The sequence below is a fragment of the Gossypium hirsutum genome, chromosome A11, assembly GCF_007990345.1.
Source record: "Gossypium hirsutum isolate 1008001.06 chromosome A11, Gossypium_hirsutum_v2.1, whole genome shotgun sequence".
NCBI classification, from domain to species: Eukaryota; Viridiplantae; Streptophyta; class Magnoliopsida; order Malvales; family Malvaceae; genus Gossypium; species Gossypium hirsutum.
In genome coordinates, this window is record NC_053434.1 from 60,287,823 (window position 1) to 60,313,740 (window position 25,918).

At 30.8% G+C, this 25,918-nt stretch overlaps 2 protein-coding genes across 2 annotated transcripts; both read right to left on the bottom strand.

Moving 5' to 3' along the window:
- Nucleotides 1-6,588: 6,588 nt before the first annotated feature.
- On the bottom strand, nucleotides 6,589-8,438 carry LOC107899013 (homeobox-leucine zipper protein HAT22). Its single transcript, XM_016824605.2, has 3 exons — nucleotides 7,473-8,438; nucleotides 7,269-7,348; nucleotides 6,589-7,118 (listed from the first exon to the last, which is right to left on the bottom strand). Exons 1-3 carry the CDS (start codon nucleotides 7,953-7,955, stop codon nucleotides 6,836-6,838), a joined length of 846 nt encoding a protein of 281 aa, XP_016680094.2. The 5' UTR covers nucleotides 7,956-8,438; the 3' UTR covers nucleotides 6,589-6,835.
- A 9,101-nt stretch (nucleotides 8,439-17,539) lies between these two features.
- On the bottom strand, nucleotides 17,540-18,128 carry LOC121210013 (protein MAIN-LIKE 2-like). The gene is made up of 2 exons (XM_041082079.1): nucleotides 17,738-18,128; nucleotides 17,540-17,631 (listed from the first exon to the last, which is right to left on the bottom strand). Exons 1-2 carry the CDS (start codon nucleotides 18,126-18,128, stop codon nucleotides 17,540-17,542), a joined length of 483 nt encoding a protein of 160 aa, XP_040938013.1.
- Between the last annotated feature and the right edge of the window lie 7,790 nt (nucleotides 18,129-25,918).

The following is a 25,918-nucleotide window of genomic DNA, read 5'->3' on the forward strand; positions in this document are numbered from 1 at the left end:
TTACTTCAAACAAAAAATGTAAGATAAATTATACAATTGGTCCCCATATTTTTTGTTTTGAGCAATTTAATTTTTTTATGTTTTTTTAACTTTTTTTTCATTCTCTTTTGCTTCTCCCTTTATTTTCTTCCTTTCTCCATCTCTTTTAACACATTTTTTTTAATGTTTCCAATTTGTTAAAACCTTTTTTATGTTTATGAAAAAAGAAAAGGCGAAAGTTGAAACCAAAACAAAACTTACTTCGCATATTCTCAACCTACAATTACAAACCCTCACCGTCCATCATCGTTTTAACGAACCAATTTGGATCTCTCACTGACCTAGTCCACAAGCTCGCCTCACTCGAAGACCTCGACAGCCATGACTTATGGAAGTCCACCCTCAACAGAGTTTTCCGAGCCCGTTCCCTTAAACTCCTAACCAACCCCCACAGTCACCTTATTTATCTTACCTACAACATTCTCGCACTCTCAAAACTACATTGTTTCACGGATTCTACAAATGAACTCTACACTCTTAATAACTAAAACGACCATAATACGAAACTTACCCTCAACTTTACCCAAACCAGTTTGATTCCATGCTCCCTTTCTCTCTTTGGTTTACCCATGCTTGGCTTCCGATCAAGCTTGCTTGGAAATATCCAAGAAGATTTAGATCAATTTTATCATTTACTTAATTTGATTCATCAGAAAATAAAATAAAAGAAAAGAAAAGGAATAATCTACACGATTCTATAAAAGTTTGGAAATGAAAAAAAAATTGTTTTGAATACAAAGAATTCAATTTATATTTAGGTTTGATTAAAGATGTGGTTTTTTATATTGATAAGTTAGATCCAATTTTAGTTTCAATATTAGGTTATATTTCAAATCGAGATTTGATTGACAATGATTGATATTCGGTTTTGAGTGAAATTCAATTTAGGAATCATGTGAAAGAAACAAGGACTTGGTTTGTTTGGTGGGCAAAGATTATGTTTTTGCAATGAAGAATATGAGAAGAGAGAAAAATAAAGCGGAAAAAGAAAAGGAAAATAAAGAAATAAAAGAAAAAAATTAAATTGTTCAAAAAAATAAAAGTATAGGAACTAGCTTTAACAAATTAAAAACATAAAAAAAAACTATGTTAAAAGAAATAGATAATGGAAGAAAATAGAGGGAGAGGAGAAGAGAATGAGAAAAAAAAGTTCAAAGAATATAAAAGGAAAAAAATTAAATTGCTTAAAACGAAAAAATATAGGGACCAATTATATAATTTAACTTAAAATTTTTGTTTAAAATGATGCTTTAATGTGTCATGTCAACTTATCGTTATACCGTTAACGAAAATTAATACTTAGTGACTAAAATGTAACATTTCAAACATGAGTGACTAAAATGTAACATTTCAAACATGAGTGACTAAAATATAACTTGAAACAAACAAAAATAATTATTTTAATAGTTTACCCTTATCTTAAAATTGAGGAAAAAATGTAATAACTTTATTTTTTCTCAATTACTACTAGTTATTTACAACTATTTACAACTATATCAATTGTTCTTGTTGCCACAACTACTAAACTTAATAACGAAGGATTTATTGATTAGAAATTTTCATTCTAATTAAAGAATCAACATTTAATTTTTTTATATGTATTTGATAATTATAATAAACTTTCACTTAATTCAAAATTTTTTTAAAAAAAATGTTGAATAAATTAAAGTATTGTTTGATAAACTGGAAATTTACATACTAAAAAAAGTAAGTGTTGAAAAGTTAAGTATTGAAATTTTAAATACGAAATCTTAAGTTATAAAAATTTGTATGATATATTATTTAGAATTGAATATAATTAGATTGTTTCATAAATATAAATTTTATGAAAAAAATCTATTTTACATTTTATCCTCTTTTTTTTTTAACATTTCACCTTATTTTAAACAAAACTAAATTTTAAACATAAATTTTTAAAAGATAATATAATGTTAAAATAAATAAAATAAAATTAACTAATTAAAAACATTATTCATTAAGTGATAAATAACTCTTATCTACTTATTATTTTCCACACTTCTTTTTATAAAAAAATCTATTAAATTATTTTTATTTTTAATTATCAAATGTTAGTAAAGAAAATTAAATGATTAATTTTCAATTGATTCAATTTTTGAATGATCTATAAAGAATGTCTAAGTTGATTTTATTTAAAAAAAAACAATATTCCAAATAAAGTATCTCTTTACTTATGTTAAATAATAAACCATTCAAATTAATCTATTTAATTTTTATTCAAAACGATGCAAAATAATATAGGATAAATTGCATTATTAGTCACTAAATTATGGGTAAGTTTTTATTTTGGTTAACAAACTATTTGAAAATTTCCATTTAAGTCACTAGACTATTCAAAAGTTTTTATTAAAGTCATTAGGTTAATTTTTTTTAAAAGTTTCGCCAGCAAAGTCTAAGTGATTATTCGACGATCGGTATGGTGGATCAATGCCCATCGACGAGTAGAAGAACATACCTTAAATTCAAGTTGATTTGATAGTTAGTGTCAGAGATTGGAGAAAAAAAATGTTTAGATTTTTATCCGTAGATTTGTGACGTCCAAAGTTATTTCATGAAAAAATAATTTGAACTGTAAAAGAGAAGGGAAAATAGAGCTTTCGATTGGTATGGGCAATGCAAATAGAGAAAGTCTATAACATTAATTTTAACAACCCAATGACTTAAATGAAAACTTTTAATAGTTTAGTGAGAAAAAAGAAAATTTTTATATTTAGTATCATAAAAGAAAAATATTTAGTAATTAATTTTTATTAACATAATAAAAGTCCCTAAAGAATAGCTTATTGATATATCAACATCAAAGTATTATCTTGTTAAAGTAGAGAAAAAAAAAGTAATAATCATTTTGGTTTAAGTTACAACTACTTATGAATTATATGGATAAATTTAATGGAATCAATTATTACAAGAATTGAAGTTAGCAATTAATCTAAATCAAATTAACTAACTAACCAAAACAAATCCACCCATAAATTATACATAATAACTCAGAATTTGAGTGTCTCAAATAAAATTTGTTAGATAAAAAGATATGAAAAGTCATAAAATGATATAATCTTTAAACCTACCCAAATTATAATTATAAATAATGAAGTTGAAAATGGTTAGATAGAAAAGCAAATCAAAACCCATTGAAGAAAGGCAACAAATCACGTGTTGTTGATATCATTGAGGTTTGATATCCTTAGTAGGGCATCAAATCATCATTTCATTAACCTCCTTTTGACTTTATTCAAACCACAATCTTTGTACTCCATAATTAGTAGGAAGTGAACTCAGTTAATTTTGCATATCAACTCATTTTAGGCCTTCAATTATTAATTCTTTAGGTCGGCTCTTCCCCCCAATAATTTCAAAGGCTTCATGGTAAATATTTATATCCTAAGTTAATTCCTGACCTAATCAAAATAAAAACCAACTACCAAGTCGGTTTATGGTTAAAGTCCTAGTATTATATTATACTTTATCAAAAGTCCAACCCAAGTCCAAAAGGCTACACAATTCATCATTTGACACCCCATTTCTTTTCTCCAAATCAAAATCGACCAAACTAAATATAAATAATTTGATCTTGACAATCCCTTCTTTTTATATAATAAAAATGGCTTATCATTGGTTCAGGCAGCAAATAGCAATCAAGCTATCCATAATTGGAGGAGGCGTCATTTAAAGACAAAACAACTCATGCTCATATGTTTTTTTTTTTATATTATTATGCTGTGTTGTTTCAATATAACCTTGTTTTCATTAAACACCAGCTTAGTTGCTATCAAACCTTAATTGACGAAAAAAGAATACAAAATAAATAATGCAAAGATCTGTCCGATAATGCCATATCCAACTTTTGGTATTAAGAAAACCCCTCCATGGACCGACAAATTAGCCAACATACGACACATGTCAATTGATGTTTTTTTTAGCTATACTTACGTTGGCACACACGTAAGGCTAAATCTCTAATCATGTAAAAGGATGAGATTAATTGATTAATTTTGAATCGTGAAAGTTTTTTTTTAATTAAATTAAAGGAGATATGTCAACTTTTCCGCACTCTAGAACTTGCTATTTCTCCCCTTGATTTTTTATTTTTTTTTTAAAATTACCCAGATAAGAAATCAACTGTTCTTCTTCAAATGAATCATTATTTTTACTTTTTAAGTTGAAAATTAGAGGTTTGAAGAGTTCATATAATGAGGATGGCAATGGTAAAATATCGGTGATGGAAGCGATGATATATGATGATGATCGTGCGAGAGAATGAGCAGTTTCCTGGAAACTCCCTCTTTTTTCCAGGAAAGTGGTCTCATAATTTTACTGGTCCTTACCATAATTTTCATGCCATCAATTATAATACTGTGTACGTATATATTCGAAGATAGTGAGTTCATGAGTACGTATGTATATTTCAATCCATGTCCTAAGAATATATTCGAAATTATTTTTAAAATTAATTTCACTTCCAATAATTTTTAGAATATATAAAAAAAATCTCAAAATTAAGGCATCGAAGCTACTAGTACTTTTTAAAGAGAAATTTCTCATCATTCATGTATTGTAACTGTCGACACCAATCACGATAGCGTGCATATACCGGCTACATGCATGCATTACTTGCAAAGTTGCGAGAACCCATCCCATGAAACTGTCTCACTTGACTTATTGATGAAAAAAAAAACCTTGGAGTTTAATTCAATGTTGAACCATCATTTTTTTTCTAAATTACAAATACAAATAATGAGTGAAATTCAAGTTTAAAGTCGTCAAAATTTTCATGGTTTCGACATTATCATTAAACCAAAATACCAAATGTTTAATAAAAATGAAAATGAGGAACACTTTTTGATGATTAAATGAGAAGTGGAATATGTAACTTTTGGGATGAGTTTTTGGAATTTAAATCAAAGGGGAATTTGAGAATTTAAGGGAAGGAGAAGTTTAGGGAAAAAGAGGGTCCCATCTAATAGAATTATAGAAGGTCGTCTGTCTGACCTCCATTGAAAATTCTCTATAATTAATTTTGTGAAGAAAAAAAAATAAAAGAGCAGAAGTGAGCCATTGGGACATCACGTGGGATATGACCTACCAGGTCCCTTAAAGAAAGAGCATCTGACCAAGCCCATCCATTTTTCCCTTCTCAACCTTTTTTTTTCTTTTTTATATTTCCTTAAATATGGTTTTATTTTATTATATTTTGAAAATATATACCACTTTATTTAATTTTTTTTACTAAATGTTGTAAAATTATATTTTTTAAAATATTATTTAACAATTGAATTATAAATAAAATGATAAAGTAAACATAAATAAATTATTTTAGATTCAATTATTAAATATTTCACTTTTAAAAATTAATATTTTTTATCGAATTAGTATCGTAACCCAATTCAATCTCACGCATTATATAAGTATAGATTAAAAACGTATGAAATAGTTCTACTTTTTTTATATCTTTTTCTTAGTGGATATTTCAAGTGAAATCATCCACTCTTTCCTTTCTCTACACGCCTCTCACCACCCATTTCTTTTTAGTACTATTTTCCTTTGCACACTATTGCTTTCTAATTTTTATCTTATAAATAATATAGGTGTAACCATATTAGTATATATTAGATTATGACCTATTTATTATATGAATGAAAATAATTATTTAATAAATTCATAAAAATATTGATATAAATATTAAATATATCTTTAGTTAAAATGATAAAATTGAGAGGTTAAAATTTATAATATATTTTCTAGATTTTATATAAAAATATAAAAATATCCCGTCAAATAATATTTATTCCTTTATAATTTTTAATAAATTCACAATTAAGTTGAGGCTAAATGAAAAAAAATACTAACTCAATTAAAATATTAAATATTAATGAAAGTAATATAGGACCAAAATTGAAGAAGGAAAAAAAAAAAAGGAAAATTTCTGATAAACTGAAGGCGACTGAAATTAGAGACATATACACGTGAGCTAACCTCCAACACCACCACACCCTTTTCCTCTCTCACTTAATCAGAACCTCCAACTGATTTATCATTATCCCAATTTCTTCTTCATTTGAGACACCCAAAAAGGTGGACACTCTTCCACCATGTAAGTGGGATGACCCATTTCTCCCATACATACATTCCACTATTTTATATACTACTAACTCTTCATTACATTAAACGTATATATACATGCATAGATATTTTATTCATTTATCCTAACAAATTTCTTTTTAATTAAAACTCAAATTCTTGGAAAGTATTTGTGGATAAATGTGTAATGATTACAAGTTTTCATGTTGTCTATAGCTATTATGTTCAACAAGATTTTCCAAACCTTTTGCATTTCGAAAAGCTTGAAAAGTAACTCAATATGAACACAAAGGCAACTTTATACTTTTTTCTCTCTAAGCAGTCAAAATAATTAGAAGTAAAACACAAGGATCAAAGCAGTGTTTCCATGAGATAAATCGTAATCTTTATTCATTCCATATTATCAAAGCAATGGAAACAAGTAGTGTATCATTAAAAGATGGAACAAAAGAATGAATAATAAAAGATAGATATACTAGTATATCTTAATTTCTAATGAATATTTACAAAAAACATTTAAAGATGGATGAGGAGATTGATCAGTAATTTTTACTATTGGTTTTCTACAAATTAATTTATAGTCCACACTAATTTTGATTTACTACAAGCCCTTAACCAAAAAATAGAGGGGTTATGGGGAGGGTCTATTCTCGTCCTTTCTTTGGCTACTGATTTTAAGTTGTAATTAACGAACTTGGAATCAACATGCTGCAGAAGGATTGGTGAAGCGATTATAGAAATGAGGCTTTGAAGGCAATACTGAAAATGGGTTCTTGGAACTGCCATCGCTAACACCGCCGATTCTTTCACAAGATGGACACATGGTGAGAGTAGCCGCTGGCATGTGCATGTAAAAGGGTTGAGCCAGTTTCAGTGCCTTGAGTTCTTGTAGCTCCTTTTGCAGTCTCCTATTTTCATCTGTTAGTGTCTCACAACACTTCTTCAAGAATTCACAATCTACCTCTGTTTGCTTAAGCTTGGTCCTGTCAATCACAGAAACCATAATTTTGTTTGTAAGTAACATTGAAGCCAGGCCAGTTGCTTTTAAGCACTTGTCCTTTGGTGTACATAGAAGCCTTTCTCTTTTCGTTTGCCTTTTGGTATAGAGATAAACAGAAGAATGATCAATTTACCTGGCTCTCCTGTTCTGGAACCATACTTCAACCTGTCTAGGCCTCAGGTTTAATTGCTTTGCTAAAGCTTGCTTTTGCTTCTGTTAGCATAAAATATAAGAACAAAAAAAAAAAAAAGAGATTTGATTAATACACATAATCAAGCTGTTAGTGATGATGATCAATATCAGATAAAGAGAATTGGAGAGCGATGAGAGAGCATACAGGATTTAAAGTGCTATGCTGTTTGAAGCTTTCCTCGAGCAAAGCAGATTGGTCTTTGGTGAGCCTGAGTTTCTTTCTAGCATTAACACCGTCTTCATCTTCTTCACTAACTCTGGAGGAATTCTTCTCTACCTCCACTTCTTCGCAGCTAAGGTCTCTTTCCCTTTTCACCCTACCACTAGAAAACGAAGAAACAGCACTATGGGGAGAAGCCTGACGGTACAAATCACCGGATCCAGGCTCTTCATGGTTGTGAAGATAACCACCTCCTTTGTTCACATCAATCTTTTTGTTATTATCATTAACTATGTATATCTGACCGGATAACCCCAACGTCAGCGATGGCTCGAAACTTGTTGCTGCCATGGACATAGATGATTTCTTGGGAGTTTGATTGTTGTTGGCCTTGGATGGAGTTTCCAGGGTTGATGAAAAGCCTAACCCAAGAACAAGGCCTGTATTACATGCATCATCAATACCCATCAAGCTGAAATTTTGTTTACACAAGTGGTTTTTTTTTTGGGGGGGGGGGGTTAGAAGGGGATGAAGGAAAGAGAGGGAGAGGGAGTGGATTGAAAGATAACGAGGGTGCAAAAGGGTCTTAAGAAGGGAAGAGAATGAGTAAGACTTTTTAGAGGGAGAGAGAGGTGTGGGTTGGGGTAGCTATGATTATTAATCAAAGGAAATGAATTGACTATTTTATATTTTAGGTATAAAAAGTCCATAATAAAAATCAATAAATTATACTAATCTTGAATATATTAAAATATTAAATACTATTTAAGAGAAAAAAAGATTACATTAATGAAGGGAATTAAATTCTTTAGCGTTTACCATCCAACCCCACTCCAATTATCTCAGTATACCAAACAAACAAAGGCAATTTCCTCTCTTTTTCTATGTTATGAAATCCCGCAATTCACATTGTAACTGGAATCACATCAAGAGAATGATTCGTCAGCACTTAGGCCACCCCTTTAACGTACCAATTTTAACTATTACTACTCACTCGGCTATCACTTATTCCTTTTTTTTCCCTTCCTATGGCTGCTTTTTTGTGTACGTATGTTTCAATTATTAGCCAACTTTTTCTTTGTCTAACTTTTGTCCTCAAAACCCTTTTTATTTATTTTCCTATCTCCCTTTATTTTTTTACATATGTGATGACCTATATTTTTGCACCCATCCAAAGATTAGTTACTTTTGTTTCCACAGAAGAAAAGTTCGATGATGGCAGAAATTTTGGGTTAATTATTAAAGGCTGCCTATATAATTTGAAATCATGATGCATAAAGGGCGGAACATCATTGGATATTAACAAGCTCCCTTTATAATACACCCATATGACCTGTCTCCCACTCCGTGCCTGATTTAACTAGTTAGGATCGGATGGGTAATCACGTCACCTTGCTTACCAAATATTAACACTTGATATCCATTATTCTATTTCTCATTAATTTGGTGGGCAGTTTTTTCTCTTGCTTATTTATGAGTATGGAGATTAGAAAAAGATGTCCACTATCTCTTATTGTTTCAATCATCATGAAGGATGGTAGTTTCCTTGTTTTCTTGTTTGTTTAAAATGAAAAAAGAAAAACAATCAAAGATTCTTATAATTTTTCTAATTTTGAATTTTCGTATATATAATGCGATATCAGTTTATTATTTTTATATAATACTCATAGAATAGTCTTATTATTTTAATTAATTGGTTTAATATTTACCAGTTAAGTTAGGACTAAAATTTTAAAATTAAAAAATACAAGAACTAAAAATGATTAAATTAAAAAATAAGATGAAATCCAACATTTGCATAGTATGAGATTAATAGTAGAACTTGACTTAATAAATTTAATTACTATCATTTAATTCAAAATTAAATTTTTAAAATTCGAAAAACTATAAAAATTAAAAATAACTAAAACTAAACTCATAACTTATGTATAGAATAAGGACTATTAACAAAATTAGACAAAAAAGGAAAAAGGGGGAAGAGAGAAGTAGGTAGAAAACATTTGAGAAGAGTTTGAAAGAGTTATAATGGTGCCAGGATATGATTCATCAGCAAGAATCCGGATCATTGCTTAACTAGAAAGTTGATGTAGAGAGTTTGGGGCCCCCATGCTTACATTGTATAAGCACTTCCCAATAATGCTTTGTCGGCTATTTTTACCCATTACAATTTAGAAGTTAGGTCACCTATAAAAACATGATTCAATTAAACCACCCATTAATTTAATACCAAAAACAATTGCGGATGATATGAGATAGATGAAGCTCATAAAATAATATTTTATATTTATGTATTAAAATGATGAGAATTTCTTGCTGTCATTCAGGGACTTTGATTGTCCCCTGCAGGACCAGTCATTTTTCAGAAAGGTGCTGCGTTTGTTTCAATGAAATATAATGGCTTGTTTTTCTCTATTCTTTTCAGCTGATCAAGTTTGAAAATTGGAACGAAAAGTTTTCTTCTTTTACAAATTAATTGGAATATAGAAAGGGAATTCTCTTCTTTCAACTCTGATTAGTCAATTTTGTTGATGTTTCTTCTTTGGTGATCATCATGATCGTTAGGGATTAGGCTCAATTTGGTCTCCCTGTGTGTATATTGCAATTGTGCGTATTTTAAAAGGTAAGTCAGCCAACCCTAATTGAATTACTATTAATTAAGTATGAATATATGTAATAAATATATTTATTAAAATTTTATATAAAAATTATATAAAATTTTAATTGAAATGATAGAATTAAAAAATTTAATATTATTATAGGTTAAAATTTTATTATATATAAATTTTAATTAAATTTATATAAAAAATTTATATAACTTTTTTTTTGTAAAATGAATAGTATTTCAGTTAATTCTCAATTGAATTGATATTCGATTGATTCGTGAACTAATTTACATAAAATCTTAAGTATAATATAGATATAAAGTAAAAAAGAAAAAAGAATATTATTGAATTTGAAACTTGGGTTTTATAGATTTTTAGAGATAATTTTACGTGCATGGCACCATTAATTTATAAGTATGTATTTACTTATATGTAATTAGAAAATAAACATGTTTTTCTTTTTTTCATTAGAAAACTAAAAAGAAGTACGCAACTTAACAACCCAATCACACTATTAGTTTATTGACTAATGGAAAATGGAGTGCAAATTTGTTTCCTTTTTACATTTATTAATTAGTTTATGAACAATCTTTGAATGGTTATAAGATTACATAGACCAGATTATTCATTTACTATTACTTGGAAACAGTCAGTCAACAACAAAAAATGAAATTTCACATACAATAAGGTTTGTTCAAGGAAGGAATTTACATAAAATATATAATAAGGTTTTCACATACAAAATTATATAAAAAATGGGTTTTTTTTTCATATGCTGTTAAGTGAAATTTAAAATAATAGGATAAAATATAAAACTTAAAACACTTGTTAATTGTATTCTTTTAAAAATTAATATTTTTTTGAAAGAATTTCCGGTTCGGTCGTAAATCATAATAAATTAAGGGTTAAATGCTCAAATTAAGGCTCAATCTTTTAGGGGTTGTTCATATAAGAGTCAAACATTTGAAAATGTTTTTATAAGGTCTTAATCTTTAAAAAATGTTCAACTAAGGATTTTTCAAGCACTTCAACCAAATTTGAGTAAAAATTAAGTGAATTCTAACGTACTTAGAATAAAATACATGACAGTTGAATAAGATGTTGCTTGAAAGTAAAAGTAATAAAAACATAATTTAAGACATGATATACAACATTTGAAAAGTTCTTATTTGAGCACTTTCCAAAAAGGTTTGGCTCTCATATGAGCACTTTCAAAAAGTTTTGGTCATTATTTGAGCACTTTGAAAGATTTAGCTTCCATTTGGGTACTTTTGTTAATGTTAAGCCCTTATATGAGCATTTTGAAAAGTTTAGCCTTTATATGAGCAATCCTAAAAGGCCGGACGTCAATTTGAGCATGTAACCTAAATTAGAGTCTTTATAGATGAGAAAATTTTACAGACCAATTACAAAGTGCCACGTATCAAGCCAAAATTATTGTGGGTCACAGTGAAAATTACTGTGGTGAAAATGATGACATCATATATGTGCCACAATTAATTTTCTATAATTAATTTTAATTAATTAAGAGATAAATGTTAAAATTTTATATTAATTAAGTAATAATATCAAACGATTATTTTATCTCTAATTAATTGAATTAATAAGAGATAAATAATAAATAATAAATAAAAGAGTTTAAATTCTTATAAAACAACTAAATAAAGTAGTTAAATTCTACAAGAACTCTATTTATTAATGTGATTGGATCAAATGGAGCAGTCAAATTCTACAATAACTCTCTTTTACTCAAATAATTGGCACTATAAAAAGGGGTCACCTTAAGCCATCAAGAAGCTTAGAAAATCTCTATAAAATTCTATGAAGAAGTCAAAGAACTTGAATAAATTTTGAAGAATGCGCATCAGTTTTGAAGAAAAGTTGTCTTACGTGGATAAGAAACTAAAAATTATTTTTGAAGAAAGTTACCTTTTTATCCAAATCAACTAAAGAAAGGAGATCTAAACTCGTCTCAAGAATAAGTCACCATGACACTTTAATCAATCCATCTACATCTTAATAAGACTAAGTCAAATGAACCTTGGATCAAAGTCAAACTGAAGAGAAGAAAAAAAAAATTCCTTGTATTTGAAAAAATTTAAAAAATTATAATTTTTTTACAAAATTATTTTACTAACTCAAAATTTATGTGTAGAGGACAATCTTGTTTATCTTCAAGAGACGTGTGAACTCAAGATTTGAATGCCCAAGATGATTTCAGATGAGGAACTAATAAGTACACTTCCTATTAAATTAAAGAATGAAAAATAGAGGGAAAAAAAAGAGAAGAAAAGCTTTATAGACAGTTATACCTAGGTTCGTTTTTGTTGTATCTGGCTATGAGTTGGAAAGTCACTTATTTAACATTAAAAAGTTTTAAAAATATTTTGTTAAAAATCTAAGTTATGGTTTATTAATTGAATTCTCATTTTTTTTAAATAATGCGGGTTGAAATTGAAATATATATTTTAATATTTATATGTTTTGTAATTAAATTTAAATAAAAATAATTTTAATTAATATATAGTAATTCGAGTAGGATGGATTCAATTTTTTTTTTGCCTAAATATCGGATTAGATAAATTGTTTAATCCTTGAACAAGTATAGTTAGACTTGATAAAGGTAAATTTATTTTTTATGCAGTGTGACTGTTGATTATTGTTTAAAATAATCTTATAATTAAAAATATATTTTATTGTTTATATTAATATTTTTATATTTTTGTTATAATTAAATTTAAAAATTATTTAATAAATAATAATTCAAATCAAGTTTGATTTATGTATCTCTTTTCATAATCTCAAAGAAAAACGTTTTTCTTGTTATTCTTATAGTTACATTGAACGACCATTCAATCAGCTATATATATATATATTCCTTTTAAAAAATTCTAATAATAGGAACTAAACCCATCATCCGGCTCTAGTTGTTAGGGTATGGGATAAGATCTATTTGATAGGGTGGTAGAGGAAATGGTGTAGGTGAGATTTGCTTTGATTTACATTCAACCAACCTAGAATACCTTTCACCTATGGACTTAGGCCCCTACCTAGTCTTATTGATGCCTACCAAAATTATGATTTCTTTGAAAGGGAAGAATCAAAAACAAATTCTTTTTTTTGTATACTCGTTTTCCTACTAAATTTGTTACATTGTCAAAAATTTTCAACCTTAATAACTTATTATCAATACAAAATTGCAAAAATATATTATAAAAACTTCTTTCATGTATTTTTATAAAATATAATTAATTAAAAATATTAAAAATAACAATTTCGAAAAAATTGACAAAAAATTGTCATTGACATTTTTAGTAGGGGGAGGGAATATATTGATAGCAGAATTTTTTTTAATTTAATAAGTGAATTTTTTTAGAAACGTCATTTTATTAAAATTAACCACCTAGTTTGGGATATTCCGGGTTTTTTACATAAATAAATTTTTTTTAAAAATTATATACTGAAATAAGTTGTCAGCTGGATTATTTACGAAAATGGTGTGTTTTTTTAGTCAGCCAATCTGACAGGCGCAACTTTTTTTTTATATTAAAAAATATATATTTTTCGTTTAATAAAATATTATTAACTTTTTTTCTGAATCAATATATGACCCGTGTATAGATATGAAAATGGTATATGGGTTGCATCCATTTGACAAGCGCGACTAGTTGAGCCTATCTGACAGGCGCGAATCTTAGAGGAGCGACTGATGGGGCCCACAGGCGCGTCTAGTGCTTAATTTTTCTCCTATATATACCCCCGAAAATCAAATGAGCAACAGACACAAAATTTAGCAGAGCAACAAACACAAAATTTAGCAAAACGGAAGTAAGAAGATAGGGAGAAGAAAAAAAGAAAGAAAAACAAGAAGAATGATAAGGTATTTTAGTTTATTTCTTTTTAAATAGAATGTAAAGTTTTGTTAGTAATTTTATTATTTGAAAGTTTTTTTGTTAGGTTATTAATTTTGTTAGCTTCTGAATGAAAAATTTTGCATTAAAAATTTTATGTAACTTTTTGCTATTCGAAACTGTTTTGAGAATTTTAAAATTTTTTTAACAAATCTAGTATTGAAGATGGAGAATCAGTTTTTCGTATGCGTTTATTTCGATGGAGAAATATTGACAACAACCGTAGGATGTATATATATTTGAATGTTGCAAACAAGTAGCAATGAGATTTAATAGAAATATCTTGTTTGATGATATGAAGGAAAAAATTAGTGAAAAATTTTATAGACGTTGTGGGAGAAGGATTTCGAAAATTTTCTACAAGTTTCCAATTTCGACGGATCCCATAAAATTCACCGAAATGGAATCCAAGTCATAGATGTGGGAGATATGAAATTTTTGGGCCTCACACATGTACTTCAACATGTATGACAGAAGATCATCAAAAACTTGATTCCAAAACTATCTATACGTGAATCATGCCAATGGTGAAAGACATGCCGAGCATTAAAGTTTCGGTACTAATTTCTGAAATGCAAGCACGATTCCAATATCGAGTATCATACCAGAAGGCATGGATAGCTAAACAGATGGCAATAGAGCAATTGTACGGAGATTTCGATGCATTGTACAATGAGTTACAGGGATGGATAGCTGTTATGACAGAGTACATGCCAGAGACTGTCATTGAGTTGTAGACACGACCTTATTACGACCTGGATAACTAACTACAACCGGGAAAAAGAATTTTCCATCGGATGTTCTAGATGTTTGATCCATATGTATGCGCATTTCCCCACTGCAAGCCGTTTGTACAAGTAGATGAGACCAGACTATATGGAAAATATACACAGATCCTACTTCTTGCGGTTGCTTAAGACGATAACAAGAACATGCTCCTGATAACATTTGCCATCGTAGATAAGAAGAACGTGGATTCGTGGGAATTCTTCTTTACGAACTTGTGGAGGTATGTTATTAGCAACAATAATATTTGCACCATCTCCGATAGAGGGAAAGGATTAATTGCCGCCACTAGGCGTTCTAGTGTGCCATAGAGATCCGTTTACTGCATCCGGCACATCGTAGCTAACTTCCATCGAGATTATAAGGATGCAGACTTGAAGAGACAAGTTGTGAAAATGGGTAAAAGATTACCTTATCTTTTCAATATAGTTTTAATGTTTTAGGGCAATACTGTAACATATTTTTTCTTAATACATATATAGAGCACGAGCTAAAGTCACACATTTTCCGCCAAAGAGTGACTCGACTTGAGAGTAACATGGAGGGTCAAATGAACATATCTTTTCGATGGTGGTTGGGTATCATGGAGCCGTGACAATGGGCTAAAAGTTTTGACGAGGGCTTTCATTATGGTCAAATGACCACAAACTTGGTGGAGGGGATCAACTCTATGTTGTTGAAAACACGAGATCTTTCGATTTCATCTGTCTTCTCGGCTACATTCTATAGGTTGGCTACCTTGATGCCAAGAATGGGTTAACAACAAGTCAACCAGATTGAGGTGGGACACGTGTTTGTCAAAGATGTATGGGATGCAATGGTTGCAAATCGTCGGATGGCTAGGTCGATAACTGTAAAAGTATATTCACGACGTAATGTAACATTTCGAGTTACAAAGACTATCGATCGTTGACCCGGATTACCACCTAAGTCCTACGGAGTTGATTTTTGAAACAGATGGTACGATTGTAGGAGGTTTTGGACACTTCATTATCCCTGTGCACATATAGTGGCAGCTTGTACTAAAGTTTCGCTTGATGTAGAATAATTTATCGATTAAATGTACACCCTCGAACGCATGTTGCATGTATAGAAGAATGAGTTTCCCGTACTTCCTGACCTATCTACTTGGGAGGTTCCTCCGATGACCTTCGACCTTGTCCCAGACAAAGGGTTGCGTAGGAACCCGAAAGGTCGTTCGCAATCATCCAGAATCCATAACGAAATGGACATTAGGGAGAAATCCGACGGGAAACTATGTGGCGTATGTAGATTAGCCAATCATAATCGGAGTAAATGCCCACTCCGAAAATACAATATTGGACAATCGTCGCGATGGTAGAAATTGAGATGTTGTTCATTACGTGTTGGCAGGATTGAATCTAAATTTGTCTACAATTTGTTGCAGTTAATCTAATTTAACTTACATAGTTAGTATAAAGTTTATTTATTTAAATTGTAAAAAAAACCATAAATTGATAAATAAAATGGCAAAAAAGTCATTACATAAATACAAAGTTGACTATTTAAGTTGTTAAAAAAAGACAAATAAAATTAATAAATAAAATGCCAAAAAAATCATTACATAAATATGAAGTTATTTATATTACAAAATCCCCTAAAATTGATGGTTTGATGGTGTGGTTCTAGGGGTATATTTTTGTGGAGCTCAACGTTCATGTTTCGAGTGATTGCAGCGATCAATGTTCTCTTCATTCGTATGTGGGGGTGTGTGAAACATAGACAAAAAATCATATGTCTCAAATGCCATCGAGGAACTTGAGCCGAGAAGAGTAGAGTACGGCGAAGGATACAGACTAGGAGGAGTGGAGTACGGCGGTGGATACGGGATGAAAAAAGCAGAGTACTGAGGTGAATACAAGCCAAGGTGACTACAATACTGAGGTGGTAGTAGGCTGAAGATATCAAACTCTGAATGATATCCGTAGCCTGACGAGCCTGAGAAATAGTCATTGCCCCCTAAATCTGGATGATAAGAACTATCCCAAGAGTGTAGCTCCGACTCTGCCTCACGTGCATGATTCGGATCTGAAAGGGGTTGCCCAATTTGTGTCGTATATGGAGGGACTACCATCGATCGCCCACCAAACAAAAATGGTTTCCCTATCTCACAGTACCACTATATGTACTCTAACGAGAGTTGGAGATCCAAAGCACGATCCATATGAGGTACCCTCCCAATCAGTTGTTCTACATCGTAATATATTCTTCATGCACTTCTCCCCAATCATTTCCATACTTCCTCTTATTCATCCCATGGATCTCGCCCAATCATACTGGCATGTCGAGATATATTGTATGCAACCAAACTGCCGGAGTACTCGGTTGCCATGATACCATTCCACTATCTGAAAATTGATAACAGGTGTGCTAATGCATCATAGGTTTGAGTGGACGTGGGCAAATGAGGGAATAACTGTCATAATTTCTGGAACAGAATACGACATCCAAATGAACTGCACAGTTAATAACATTATTATATTAACGTGGGTCGAGTGAGATAAAATAATAAAATTAAGTTTATATTGGAAAAACTTACCCTCTATCCAACATGATTCTCAATCATCAAACGGTATATCGGAACTGTGTATGACCTCCCGATACCCAAATTAGTGTTCCATCTACAAAAACAAATTGTTAGAACAATATAATCCGAAAAAAAGTCAACTAATTGTTATAATGAGTAAAAATTCATCCCCTATTAACGAGTGGAAATATATATGATTGGTAACTAATGAATGCCAAGAATGGCATCCGGTAAAGTGCCCACGACTGCAGCAGTACGAGGCATCCACCTATGTCCATCGCAGAAGGATCTGTCAGCTGACAAAGTTCACGATACAGTATGGCTTACACTGTGGACCCCAACTGTATGAACGGGTGTTATGCAAATTGGATAATAAGGGTAAGTACATCAAGTGGACCATACTGCTGTTTGCATCTAGCATGAGTACACCCCCTATAAGGTGCATAATGTAAGCTCGAATGGCCTGCATTACCTCCCATTCATTGGCAGTACTCGGCAAATACTCAAAATTGACCTTTAGCCATGAAAACCTCAAACTGGAAAATTTTTCCTCACTTGGCGAGCGTCCAAGTAATTCATAGCAAAGAGCAACCTGCCTAGAGATCGAACTTATGATCGTGACTGCATTCACGTCGATGGTGAGCCTTAGCTGTAGTGCAACATCCTCTAGAGTGATGGTGCACTCCCCGCACGGCAAATGAAATGTGTGGGTCTCCGGACGCCATCGATCGACTAAAGCAAAAATCAAATCGTATCGCAAATCAAAAGTCTGGATCAATGCCACAAATAACATAAGTATCAAATAAAAATTTTATTACCATATCATTAATAGTACTTGATATGTGATTATTATTATTATTATTAATCAAAGAACTCATTTGCTGCAAATCTGCAATTAAAAAATGAATTCAGTTAATTTGTTTCAAAAAATGCAATAAATTATTTCAAATTTTAGAAACAAAACATGGTAAATATTTAATAATTTCCCATAATTTACCTACAATAAAAAAATTTATATCAGATTACAATAATAATATAATTAAAATTAATATAAACTATCTAACCATAAAAATATACGAATTAAAAAAATAAAAATAGAAATAGAAACATACCTGATTAGTTTCTTTCAAACAACCTATAAAATTATATGATAACAAATTTAATCAACATTTTAATAAATCAATAAAAATTGTCAAATAAATAAAGAATCAAATAAAATTACATTATATAAAAATTACATTAAAAAATCACAAAACACTAAACTAAACACTAACAATTTATATAACCTAATCATAAATTACTAACAAAATAACTATAAAATTATTTTTTTTAAAATACATTACTAAAAAATTACAAAACACATAAGTAAACACTAACAATTTATATAGATTGAAAAAATGTTTGAAGACTTCCTTGTCATAAAAGACAATGACACAAACATATGATTCATTTCATTATTGTATAATTAATTTCTCTAATCATGGTAATCCAAATAAATGGTGTCTTTAAAAAGTATAGCTTAATTCAACGACAATGATATGTTCATGCATTAATTTAAAATAATTACAAACGCAAAAAATTATAACATACTCCTAAATTACTAACAAAATATTTAACAAAATAATTTTACATTACTAAAAACTCACCAAATACTAAACTAAACACAACAAATTATAACTTAATCCTAAATTACTAATAAATTAATTTTAAAATAATTACAAACACAAAAATTTATAACATAATCCTAAATTACTAACAAATTAATTTTAAAATAATTATAAAAAACAAAAAATTACATTCATACAAATATTAACCCAAAATCATTAACACTAAACGTAAATAATTTATAAATAATAATTAATAACAAAAAAATTTCACAACATCTTAAATAAACTCTTTAAATTATAAACAAAATTATCTACTAAATAATACATTACCTTTTTTTTTTCTTCTTCTCCTTTCTCTCTTTTCTTTCTCTCTTCTGGTGGGTGGGTGTTTGGTTTGGGGGACATGCTTATAAGATCCCCCATTTGCAATCTTTTTCCCATTGAAGGGACAACACATACATGTATTGCTGAGTGGCAGCAACATGCAGCAGCAGATGGCGCCGGAGGGGGGGTTGTGCACTGTGCGGGCACGTAGGGGTAGGAGCATTCGCGCCTACTTGTCAAGCCTGACTAGTCGTGCCTATCTGACAGGTGCAACCTATTTCGGGTATTTTTTACTTATATTTTGACCCGTTGACCGTATTTTTACTTGTATATAAATTTAAATATTTTTAATAAAAATAAAAAATAACATTTTATTTAAAAAATATTTTAATATAAAAAAGAGTTGTGCCTATTAGATAGGCGCGATTAAAAAAAACGTATCATTTTCGTAAATAATCCAGCTGACAACCTATTTTAGTATATAATTTTTTTTAATTTATTTATATAAAAAAACCCGGATATCCCAATAGTTAAAATGTTTTTTTTATAACTGATTCAAATAAATTGATTATTTACGAAAATAACTCAACTGTAAAATTTTGTACAAAAATTACTTGTTTTCTACACCGTATGTTGGTGCCAGTCATTTCACCACCTGCACCAACCCCTATCATCCTTTAATGATTGTCCGGTCTATAAAAAATGATTTTCTTTTTATCGACATTGTATTTATCAGCACCGATATGTATTTTTTTCAAATATACTTAAAATACGAGTATTCTGGGATTAAAAAAAGGAAAAAATAATATTTTAAAAGGTGTCAGCATTCCCGCTGCCAACACTAGTTCAAATAAAAAAATAATTTTTTTTTGTTTTTTTGGTGTCAACGTTCACTTTGTTGACCCCTTGTGTAGTTTTTGAAAAAAATGAATTTATCGGCGTACTCTACTTGCTGGAATCGGTGAAAAGAAGAGAAGAAGGTTAAGGCAAATGCATGAGAAAAAACCACGCAACTAGAGCACGTCAGCAAAAAGAAAAAAAATTCAAAAACCACATTGGTGTCAGCAAAGAGAACGCTGACACAAGAAAAGCAAAAAATCAATTTTTTTTAAATTTTGAACCAGTGCCAACAACATGAATCTCGACACTAAAAAAACAAAAAATAAAAAAATTTAAATTTGAATCGGTATTGGTAACAAGAACACCGATACCTATTAAAATATTATTATTTCTTTTTTTAATCCCGAAATACTCGTATTTTTAAATGTATTTAGAAAAAAAACATACTAATGCCAACGTACACAGTGTCGATACCAAAAGAAATCATTTTTTATAGACCGTGTAACATCCTTAACCCTTATTTGTCACCGGAATAGGGTCACAGAGCAGTACCAAAATTTACAGATCAAATACAGATAAATTCATATCATTATGCATTCATATCTTAAACTTGTAATAATCAATCATATCATCTCTTAAATGAGCTATCAAGGACGAAAATACATACTAGAAACAAGTCGGGGCTAAACTCAGTACTCAGAGAATTTTTCACAACGTCAAAATTTTTCTAAGGTGCAGGGGACACACGCCCATATAGTTCACATGGTCAAGAAACACGCCTGTGTCTCAAGCTGTGTGGGTATTCAAATTAGGGGCATACGGCCCTGTCACAACCCGTGTCTAAATCAGGGTGCTCATTGACCTGGGTCACAAGGCCAAGCCACACGCCATTATGCTAGGCTGTGTGTGCCTACTGACTTGCATTAATTAGATGCAGGAGTCACACGGCCAAGCCACACGCCAATGTACTAGGTCATGTGAATAATTTTGAGCATTCTGTTTCTCAATTTTTAAGATGCAGTAGACACACAGTTAGATCACATGCCCATGTGCTAGGCCGTATGTCACACACGACTGAGACACATGCCCGTGTCCCTGTCCGTGTGGACGAAAATAGGCTATTTTCCAAGCCACATTTCTCACCCAGTTTATCTTCCGCCTACATCAACACCTAGACACATTCACAAGGTAATACAAGACATTTAAATAAAGCCAAAACCAAGTTTAACACATATCATAATACCCCTTATATCCAAGTATTCAATCTTACCTAATTAACCATATAAATATATAAACTTATATTCATATTTCTCCAATCATACTATCACAAATCATAAATTAAACACAAAGTACATATTAAGCCACACATACATATACATATCAAAATATGTTTAACTCAAGTTATTCTAATGGCTAATTTCAGCCAAATACATATATGCCATCATTAGCCAAATTTAGCCTATACATGCCATTATAACCAAAATTTAGTATGTTACATATACCAACTAAGTTGATGGATAGAGTGAGGTATCTCTGCCAAGCTTCCAACCCAAAGAGCCTCCGAATTACTATAAAATAGGGAAAATAAAACAGAGTAAGCATTTAATGTTTAGTAAGTTCGTATGACATGGAACTTAACTTACCATTCATCACAATTAAGGTAAGCATTCAAGGTGTAATCAAACCAAATTGACCAAAAGCCCGAACACATATCCTTATCAATCTTGTTAGACATGTATTACATATAAACATTAAGAAACATGTATGAGCTCAATAATAATAATATTTCAATGTACATTTATTTTCCACATAATCTGTCCATATTACATGTACAAACATTTCCATATATTTCAGATTTATTTAGGTAATAGTTCCTTTCGAACCCATGTTATTTTATATTAGAACTTTGCCCGTTGAACCATTTAAAATATCGATGGATACATGGGAAGTACACATGAAATGTACAAAAATGTAAATCGTCAATTCATGTATTATCCGTTAATACATATTCAGGAATGCTCATACGAGCACATGAACAAGAAGCTCTTTCAAGCCATATAACGGGAAGCTCATACGAGCCAATATTGGGAAGCTCTAGAGAGCTACAAATCATAAAGCTCATAAGAGTCAATTATCGGGAAGCTCGTAAGAAACATATAATGGGAAGCTCATAAGAGCCAATATCGGGATACTCATTAGAGCTAATAACGGGATGCTCTTTTGAGCTATGGTGTGTCTGCAACACATGGAGGACCACAACCTATTCGGGAACCCTGTATCCATCAAATTTAATTTATTCAAACGAGAGACATTGTCAGATATGTGATTGATTTTCATACATGACAATTACTATAAAACCCCTAACCCGTATCTGTCGCCAGAACAGGGTTACAGAGTATTACCAAAATTTACAAGACAATTACAAACATTTCATGTAATTTATTATTCACATGCAAAAATAATCATACCGTCCCTTGAATGGACCCTCAAAACCCAATTTAAACATTAGAAACAATTCGGGACTAAACTGGGGACTCAAAGAATTTTTCGCGAAATTTAGAATTTTTTCTCATACACAGGGGTCACATGCCCGTATGAGTAAGTCGTGTGGCTCACACGGCCAAGTGACATGCCCATGTCTCAGGCCGTGTGGGCATTCGATGTGAGGTACACGACCGTATTCCAGCCCATGTCCTTACTTCTGTAACTCTCTGACTTGTGCCACACGGCCTGTCACACGCCCTTGTGCTAGGCCGTGTGGTCAATTTAATTTTCACAAATTAGGCGCAGGTTTCACATAGCCAAGGCATATGCCTGTGTTCTAAGCCGTGTATCTCACACGGCTGAGACACATGTCCATGTCTCCGCCCATGTGCCCAATTCTGAGCATTCTGTTTCTTAATTTTAGGATGTAGGGGACACACAGCCAACCACATGCCCATGTGCCAGGCCGTGTGTCATACACGGTCAAGACACACGCTCATGTGCCAAGCCGTGTGTCACACACGGTCAAGACACACGCTCGTGTGTCTACCCGTGTGGACAAAAAAAGGCCATTTTCTAGCCTTATTTCTCACCCAAATTTGCCAATAACCTACAACAATACTTGTACATATATACCAACAAATTTGCAAGAATATATTTATTTTACCCTAGTTCAATCTAACCATACCTTATACATGTATGTATTAAACATAATATAACTTTATATTATCATACCAAAATATACCATTACTAGCCATTCAAATGGCTAGATTACAAACATCCATTTATATATCATCATTGGTAAAATTAGCTTATACATGCCATTATATCAAAATAAGTTTTCCATTTATACCAAAACAAGCTGGAGGATAGTGTGATGATACTCCGACCGATCTCCAACCTTTACGAGCTTCCAAGCACTATAAACAGAGAAAGGAAACCTAGTAAACATTTAATGCTTAGTAAGTTCGTATAATAGGAACTTACCATATATTTACATTTAAGATAAGCATACAATAATACATCCAAGCAATTTGGCTTATAGCCTAAACACAACTTCACCAATAATGTTAGTCAAGTAATTCACATAATACCAAGAACATGGATGAGCTCATCATTTAATGTCTTTCATATACATATGCTTTCCATATCATTATTCCATATTACATGTACACTTTAATGACAAATCATTTCAAGTTCAGTTTAGCCATATTAGAACTTTACCTGTTGAATTTATTTGAAATATCGATGGATACACTCATATAGTACACTTTAGCGTACACTACTATAATTCGTCAATTAATTTCCAAGGGTACCCAATTAGGGCACATAATTGGGAAGCACACTCTCAAGCCTTGTAACGGGAAGCTCACATAGAGCCATTTTGGGAAGCTCACAAAGAGCCTATCGGGAAGCTTATCTGGACTATATAATGGGAAGCTCATGAGAGCCATAACCGGGAAGTTTACATAGAACCATATCGGGAAGCTCACGAAGAGCCTATCGGGAAGCTCAATAAGAACCATGTAACAGGAAGACTCGGATAGCCATATATTGGAAAGTTCAAGCGAGCATTATCGGGAAGCTCACAAAGAACCAATTTAATGGGAAGCTCACGAAGAGCCTATATCGGGATGCTCATAAGAGATAAGGTGTGCCCACAACACATGTAGGATCACAACCTATCGGAACGCTCTGAAGAGCTATAACGAGAAGCTCGCAAGAACCATATAACAGGAAGCTCAAAAGGGCTAATAACAGGATGCTTTTTCGAGCTGTGGTGTGTCCACAACATATGCAAGACCACAACCAAATCGGGAAAAACTTGTATCCATCGAATTTCATTTATTCAAACGGGACTTAACAATTCTCGGGCATTTTGGATATAAAATCAATTTCATATTCATAAAAATTCATAATTCACATATACAACATTCAATTCAAACATGAAAATATACACAATTTAGTTACACGAACTTACCTCGATACTTCTTCGTATACGAAACCTACTAATCCGAAACTTTTTGTTTTCCTCGATCCAACTCAGTATTAGGTCTTTCAGGATCTATATAAATGAATTTAACATCAATTTAATCCATTTCATACTCAATTTAATTCAATTTACATCCTAGGCAAATTACTTTTTTGCCCTTATACATTTCATAAATGATGATTTCGTCCCTAAGCTCAGAAAATGAAATTCATGTAATTTAATCCTTATTCCAAACCTAACCGAATTTTCATATAACTTTTACAGCACATGTATTTCACAATAATTCAAAATTTTCTTAACTTTTACATCTTTACAATTTAGTCTATAAATCATATTTTCATTAAAATTCACTTTGTAAAGTTGTTTATTTATCAACAACCTTTCACTTTCTACCATAAATTTCAAATTTCAGCATATTCATCTATGTCAAAACTTCTATACTTTGGAACTTTTCAAATTAGTCCCCAAAATAGATAGATTAAGCTTGTCTATCTTCAAGCTCCATAGCTAGGGTTTCCATGTCTTTTTATTTAGGAAAGATGATAAAATGATCATATTTTTCTTTATTTTATTATATAGCATCTTTTTATCCTTTACTTTCCAATTAAGTCATTTTCTTTATTTAATTTTCCATTGATGACTATCATACTTATCTACTAGCTCCTCTAATTGGTTTATTTGCCATATAAGGACCTCAAATTTTCAATTCCATAGCTATTTGATCCCTTTAGCTACTAGAATTTAACTTTTGCACTTTATGCAATTTGGTCATTCTCATCAAATTAAACATGTAATTGGTAAAATTTCCTAATGAAATTTTCATACGATATTTTTATCATAATGCAAACCATACAATAATATTAAAATAATTTTTCTTCTGGACTCGGATTTGTGGTCCCAAAACCACTGTTCTGATTTCATTGAAATAGGCTGTTACAACGAGCAATCATTAGAAGATGATCGAGGGTGGTGTCGGCGGTGAGATGGCCGAAACCAACATGCACTATAAAAGACAGGTCATTTTCGTAAATAATTAATTTTTTTGTGTAAAAAAAACCCAATACTTAACATTCTTTGATCCAAATGCTTTCTAAAGATTTACTTGTGCCACCCATAAACACATAATACTAGATAAAGGTTATTTAATTACTATTTAAAAATTATATTTAAATATTATTTTACTAAATTTGAACAATTAATTCATTAATTACATTTTTTTATTAATATCACACCTTAACCAATATTTAGCATTTTCCTTGCACAATATATATAGTAAGTATGTAACAGTTCGATTTTCAATGGTGTCGAAAATATGATGTACAGTTCGTTTTTCAG

Excerpts from the sequence above, each read along its gene's own strand:
- LOC107899013 (XM_016824605.2), bottom strand. The coding sequence starts at position 7,955 with ATGGGTATTGATGATGCATGTAATACAGGCCTTGTTCTTGGGTTAGGC. Across the intron at positions 7,349-7,472 it reads AGCATAGCACTTTAAATCCT|AAGCAAAAGCAAGCTTTAGC; the intron begins GTATGCTCTCTC and ends TTATGCTAACAG. Across the intron at positions 7,119-7,268 it reads TTCCAGAACAGGAGAGCCAG|GACCAAGCTTAAGCAAACAG; the intron begins GTAAATTGATCA and ends TGTGATTGACAG.
- LOC121210013 (XM_041082079.1), bottom strand. The coding sequence starts at position 18,128 with ATGTTATTTGTGGCATTGATCCAGACTTTTGATTTGCGATACGATTTG. Across the intron at positions 17,632-17,737 it reads CATGCTAGATGCAAACAGCA|CTGACAGATCCTTCTGCGAT; the intron begins GTATGGTCCACT and ends GAACTTTGTCAG.